This window comes from Colobus angolensis, unplaced genomic scaffold (assembly GCF_000951035.1).
Source record: "Colobus angolensis palliatus isolate OR3802 unplaced genomic scaffold, Cang.pa_1.0 Scaffold454, whole genome shotgun sequence".
Classification (NCBI taxonomy): Eukaryota; Metazoa; Chordata; class Mammalia; order Primates; family Cercopithecidae; genus Colobus; species Colobus angolensis.
The window spans coordinates 1,004,070-1,011,045 of record NW_012117977.1 but is presented as its reverse complement, the minus strand read 5'-3'; the positions used below and the strand labels follow the sequence as shown (position 1 = coordinate 1,011,045).

At 38.6% G+C, this 6,976-nt stretch overlaps 1 protein-coding gene across 2 annotated transcripts in view; it reads right to left on the bottom strand.

Moving 5' to 3' along the window:
- Positions 1-2,631: 2,631 nt before the first annotated feature.
- C1GALT1C1 (C1GALT1-specific chaperone 1) overlaps positions 2,632-6,976 on the bottom strand; it is a 5,362-nt gene continuing 1,017 nt past the window's right edge. Inside the window, exons 2-3 of one of the 2 annotated variants that reach the window (XM_011957989.1) lie at positions 4,207-4,375; positions 2,632-4,122 (exon numbers count right to left, since the gene is read on the bottom strand). In XM_011957989.1, the coding sequence (XP_011813379.1) occupies positions 3,161-4,117 (957 nt within the window). In that variant the 5' untranslated portion in view covers positions 4,118-4,122; positions 4,207-4,375 and the 3' untranslated portion in view covers positions 2,632-3,160. The remainder of the gene's footprint in view (positions 4,123-4,206; positions 4,376-6,976) is intronic. The other variant, XM_011957988.1, reaches the window with a different exon arrangement.

The window sequence follows — 6,976 nt, the reverse complement described above, 5'->3', positions numbered from 1 at the left end:
CCCAGCTAATTTTTCTATTTTTAGTAGAGACAGGGTTTCACCATGTTGGCCAGGCTGGTCTCGAATTTCTGACCTCAGGTGATCCACCAGCCTCAGCTTCCCAAAGTGCTGGGATTACAGGTGTGAGCCACCATGCCCAGCCAGAACACAATATTCTTAACAAATGAAAGGGAAATTAGTGGTACATCATCAACAGACTCTATTTTCAGCAACTTTTCTATTACAGGTGTGCCCTGCTTTAAGAACATCCAATAACTGAGTTTGTTTAAATGCATTATAGAAAAATCTGAGCATTATGAATCAGATTTGATACACAAGCAACCTTTTAGCTTACTCCCCCACCAGCCCACTGCCCCCAGAAAATAGCCAAGGGGTCTAAATCTATATTTTGCTCCAGATCCAATGTTTTACTTTTGAAAAGGAAGATCCAGTGATTTAACTCACATAAGGCAATGGTCTGGGGCCTGCTAAAAGTCATGCTGTGGTTTCCATTGCATTTGAGACAACCAGACAAACAAATACAACTTTTAGAAGAAATTTCACGTTTTCTCTTATTCACATCTCAGTCAGGAGTGGGATCTTACACTTAGAATTGCTTAGACCTGTGTTGTCCAATATGACAGCCACTAGCCATATGTAGAGTATATTCACAATCCCAATCAATTTCCATCAGACCTCCATTCTTTCCAACTCTCTCCTCATCATGAATGGGGTTAAGGTTATTGTTTTTGGTTACTGAATATATTATTTTTCTACGTAAAGCTAACAGACATATATGGTGATCAAATCTGTAACACAACCTCAGTAGTACTATTTTCTGTTATTGATTCAGATTTTATCTACAAGACTGGCTGCAAGTAAGTTCAGAGAGACAGCATATTATTTGAGACACCTAACATTTCGTTAAAAAAATATTTCTGTATTGGCTGGGCACAGTGGCTCACGCCTGTAATCCCAGCACTTTGGGAGGCTGATGTGGGTGGATCACCTGAGGTCAGGAGTTCGACACCAGCCTGATCAACATGGAGAAACCCCGTCTTTACTAAAAATACAAAATTAGCCGGGCGTGGTGGCACATGCCTGTAATCCCAGCTACTCGTGAGGCTGAGGCAGGAGAATAGCTTGAACCCGGGAGGCAGAGGTTGCAGTGAGCAGAGATCGCGCCATTGCACTCCAACCTGGGCAACAAGAGCAAAACTCCGTCTCAAAAACCAAACAAACAAACAAAAAAACCACTCGTATAAAGATACAATCAAGAGCATCAATTTGGTTTAAAAGGCAGTTATCTTAGTACTCATTAGCAAAACAAATAATGTAATGCATTCTGACATGTTTATTATGATACTCTGATATACTAATGTAAGTGAAGATGATAAATGCAATAGAAAAATTTTAAATATACTGGTGTTGGGGGCAAGATGACACATAAGCTGTGTCACACTCTGAGAGATACTGTTTATTACTATACTCACACTGAACATGATTTGATTGTAGTAACTGCATCTGAGACCACATATTACGGGGCTTCATAAAGGGGTTTTGTTATTCTTCAAAACTAATAACGCTTCATCTTAACCAAAACCCTCAATGAGAAAAATCAGAAATAAAGCAAAGTTTTACACACTACGCTGAGGATCAATAACTTCAAGCCCAAGGCCTTCTTAAGGAAATTTTCTTTCTGATTTGCTAAAGCTGTGGGAGACCATTACCATCATGAGGCCAGTTACACGAAATATTGATCTCTAAAATGTCATGCTCTAACACTCTATGGGGACTTACAGCATGTGCTGGCCAGATTATAGAAGAAGTCAGCTCTAAGCATTTCACACATTTATCAGTACAGGAGCTATTGCATCTACCACTAGATTAAGTTTCTGAGTAGCCATTGAAATTTGGGAAAAGGTATGATAACGCAAAGTAGATAGGTTAGGACCTCCACACTGAAAACAGATATGGTACAGCCGTGAATATGGGAAAAATCCCTAAACTTGAACAAGGAAACAAAATCCAGAACAGGATGGGCACAGAGGCTTATGCCTGTAATCTCAGAACTTTGGGAGGCCAAGGTGGGTGGATCACCTGAGGTCAGAGTTTGAGACCAGCCTGGCCAACATGGCAAAATCCCATCTCTACTAAAAATACAAAAAATTAGCCGGGCGTGGTGGTGGGCACCTGTAATTCCAGCTACTTGGAAGGCTAAGGCAGGAGAACTGCTTGAAACCAGGAGGCAGAGGTTACAATGAGCCGAGATTGTGCCATTGCACTCCAGTCTGGGCGACAGAGCAAGACTCTGTGCCAAAAAAACAAAACAAAACAAAATACAGAACAGATTCAACTCAGGTAAGTGAAATTGCCAGATGGCCAAAACAAGTTCTTCAAATTTCCACAGAACTCACTGACCCAGCAGGAGCACATCTTTATCCAAATTGCAGCTGGGAGCTTGATTAACTGAGAAACAACACAATTAAATGACATGACATTCTTCATAGGCACCAATCCAATGTCAGTATCTGCATGCTGAAGTACAGACAGTTACACTGAAATTGCGTATGCTCTGAGGAATGACACTAAATTAGCTTCCAGGAAAATTACTCAATTTTGTAAGTAATTTTCAGGTTTTTTTCTTAGGGATATTTTTCAACTTTTAATTTTCTTTAGTTGCTTAGTTGTATATTTTGAGAAGGCAAATCCATTGGCACTTGGGGAGGCTTAGAACATAAATCAGTATTAGAAGTAAAGGGAACACACAGCTAAAAGTTTTACTTTAATCACAAATTCACAACTAGAGATATCATTTGCATATCTTAGAATGCTAAAGACCTGTTAAATTTTTTTTAACCAATCAGCAAAAATATGTGCCACAGATTTCTAATATTCATAATTTAGAATTTATCACATAAATATAATATTTATACTTTATTTGCAAAATTATTATTCTTAAAACACTTCTTTCCAACACATTTACAATGTTCATGTGCTTTAAAGAAAAAAACCACCCTCATTTAAAAATGTACTACTAACTTTAATGTGTGGTTATACCAGTGCCACCAAATTAGAAGAGAAAAAGAAACATACAGCTGTATTGGATATGTAGTTACTACTACAAATAATGACAACACATGTCTTATACAATGATCATATTATGCTTTTCTACCACTTCTCAGTCATTGTCAGAACCATTTGGAGGTAAGAAAACCAATGCATCATTAAAAATATGCCCAAATGCCCTAAGACGGTATACCCCATACATCATCACATGCATCTGATTTGGAGTCAGTCCATTAAAAGTAACAGCCATATCTGAACAACAGCCTTCTACTACCTGGTTGGGGTGGTAAGTCATTGCCTCTTTAATAGAAAGCCCAACAGATTTGGTATTAAATACATCTTTTCCATCAGCATCTTCTGCATTTTCTGCAAACACTCCAGCATATTTCAGGCAAACTGCTAGCTGTTTATCTTCGGATATCTTCCAAATCATCCCTCCCTGTTCAGGACACTTTTCAGGGATATTGAGAAGGCTGTTAAGTCTTTTCACTGATTCTATACTTAAGACAATTCCTCCTTCCATACCCACATATTCAAGGTCTCCAGATTTTATAGTATGGCCTAGATAGAAAGGCTGTGATGGATCCTTTTTTAACAAAAAATACTTCAGGTTTTCAATGATAGCAAACGTAGTGGGGCGTGCAAGGAAGAACCAGTTGTATTGGTCTCTATACTTATCAAAGGCATATTTGTAAGCTTTTCTCATCATTAACCACATGTCATTTGTGTCCATATTAATTGACTCAAACACTTTAACATTTTCAGAACTGAAGAACTCTGCTTTGTCACAGTGTTTGGTCCAAGTCTCCTTTACTGCAGCCCAAAGACTCACATCTTTGGGTTTTACAAGGATAATACAGTATACTCGAAAGCTCTTACTGAGCTCCATGCGCTCATCCTCTGAAATTTTCAAGATATCTTCTTTGTTAGGAGCTTGTAGGTGATGATGCTCATGGTGGTGCATTCTATTTCCATGACCAATCCTAATGTGTCCTAGCATAGTGATCAAAGCACAGAAAATGCTTCCAAGCATCACACCCTTCAAAAAGGAGCTGCTTTCGGAAAGCATTTTTCCTATAAAGAAGAAAAAGACTCTTAAAATACTTAATAGAAAACGATTAGTCTATAAATTTGATTTGGTATTCCTTATATACTTACATTTTGCTCTTAATTTTTTTTTAAAGGTTCCCAAGCTTGAAATCAAGTTAGTTGCATATAGTACAAAGGACTCTCAAAATCTTTAGCTTCCAATGGAATCTGATTACTGTTTGGTATAAACTGGAACTTTGCAGCAACTCCTCTATGGAGAATTTGTTTTGCACTTCATCTATGGGGATTTAATACCCTTGAAAGCAGTGTTACAGAGGTTATCCATCCACCATTCTCTTTAAAGAATTTCACATCACAAGCTTGCATTATTTAAATATCTCTAAAAATATAATGGATTTTTATACCAAAACCTTGGATTGAATAGATAAAACCACCTATAAATGGCAAATCACCAATGATATTGTGCTGACATTTCTGTTCTCAACATAGTACTTTCTTTAACTGATGGCTGCTGTCCTTAAGTGTTTTGAGTAAATCTAAACCAAGTTTCTTGAGAATAACATCATATATGTTAATATTTACCCTTTTGTTCCTAAAACTAAATGGTTTCCAATACAGTATCCCAACTATTGATGTAATAGAAGCCCATAATAAAAAGTTACGTTTTTTGGATGAAAAAGGAATATTGATAGACATATCTGGGGCCTATTAATAAACATTTTTATTTCCTCAAAACGAATTTTCTTCTTCTTTGGGGAAGTAAAAACGGAAAACTTTACACTTTTATTTCAATTAGAAATTAAGAGCCGGGTGCAGTGGCTCATGGCTGTTATCTCAGCACTTTGGGAGGCTGAGGTGGGTGGATCCCTTGAGCTCAGGAGTTCGAGACCAGCCTGGGCAACATGGTGAAACCCTCTCTCTACCCAAAATACAAAAAATTAGCCAGACGTGGTGGTGGGTGCCTGTAATCCCAGTTACTCGGGAGGCTGAGGCACAAGAATCTCTTGAACTTGGGAGGCGGAGGCTGCAGTGAGCTGAGATCTCACCACGGCACTCTAGCCAGGGCATCAGAGTGAGACTCTGTCTCAGAAAAAGTAAATAAATAAAAGAAATTAAAAGCTGATATTAAATACACTTGTTCAAAAAAATTGTATGTTAACCATTTATTCTAGTAAAGGCTGAATTTTCCAATCTTCCGTCCATCTCCAGAAAAAAGCAATCTATTGAGCTACTTAGATTTCCCCGTTTTCTCTTATGGTTGAAAGGAGCCTTAGAAAGCTACCCAATGTCAGTCACTTCTCTCATTTTACAGAGAGGAAATGGAAGTCCACAGAGGTTAAGTAACTGATTCAGTCACACAGTTAGACAGTGGTAGAAGTAGATTAGAAACCACATTTCTCGAATCAGTTTAATGTTTTTTCCATTACAGAATAATTGCCATAGTGCTTCTACCACATTAGAGTTTGATAAATGGGTCACTGAATATCCTTGTTTTCATACAAATGGAAAAAAAGTGGGATCTGTTGACCATAACTGATGTTTTGCACCGAAAAGCACCATATTGTTACAAGGAAACCACTCCTATGGTTTTCTTCTAGAGGAAATGGAATTTTGACTTTACCAGAAAGACAAGGTGTGGAATAGCTTGGCAGATGTAATTTCTGAGTGGTGGGTGGCGCAAGAGGCAGGAAGGCTTTCCTCTGTCACTCACAGAACTTGGTCAATAAACACAGTTCTAAGAAGAGAAGTGACAGAAAACAAGCGCTGCATAATATTAGAATTGTCCGCTGTGCACGGTGGCTCACGCCTGTAATACCAACACTTTGGGAGGCCGAGGCGGGTGGATCACCTGAGGTCAGGAGTTCAAGACCAGCCTGGCCAGCATGGTGAACCCCCGTCTCTACTAAAAATACAAAAATTAGCCGAGTGTGGTGGCGCATGCCTGTAATCCCAGCTATTTGGGAGGCTGAGGCAGGAGAAATGCTTGAACCCAGGAGGCAGAGGTTGCAAGGTTGCAGTGAGCCAAGACCGTGCCTGCACTCCAGCCTGGGCAAAAAAACAAACAAAAAACTATCAAATCTAGGGCTGACCACTATATTCTAATACTACATTACTAAATTACAGTTGGTCTTACTGCTCATGCAAAGCTTATGTGAAATGATTATTTGACTATGATGAATTATGAGTTTGGGTTCCTTTTGCTTTCCACAAACTACCAGGCCTACTGCCTTCTATTGACCTCATAGACACCCAATATACACAAAGAAAATTATAGTGTATGGATGCCACACTAGTAAAGCTGGATTTTTTTTTTTATTATGGTAGAGACCCTAGAGATACACCCTTTCATCATTTTATACTTTCCAAACAAGTCATTTTCCCATTACCCTTTAAATGCTTTATAGTATTTTATTTTTGGTGATATTAGAATTATTGAGTAATTTTTTGTAATTTTTTTCAAACTTGTAAAAACTATCAAGTATAGTTATTTTTAAAATTTGGGGCAATATTTTGGGGGGGGGGGAGTTGATAAACATGGCTGAATGTCTTTGTATGCCAAAAGAAAGCTAACTTCTATAAACATATGCTTCTCACATAACCACTCAGTTAAGTACTGAGTGCATCAAAGTCAGCCCATACCAAAAGGAACACTATATATATATATACATTTTTATTTTTTGAGATGGAGTCTCGCTCTTGTCCCCCAGGCTGCAGTGCAATGGCATGATTTTGGCTCACTGCAAGCTCCACCTCCCAGGTTCAAGCAATTCTTCTGCCTCAGCCTCACGAGTAGCTGGGATTATAGGTGCCCGCCATCACGCCCAGCTAATTTTTCTATTTTTAGTAGAGACAGGGTTTCACCATGTTGGCCAGGCTG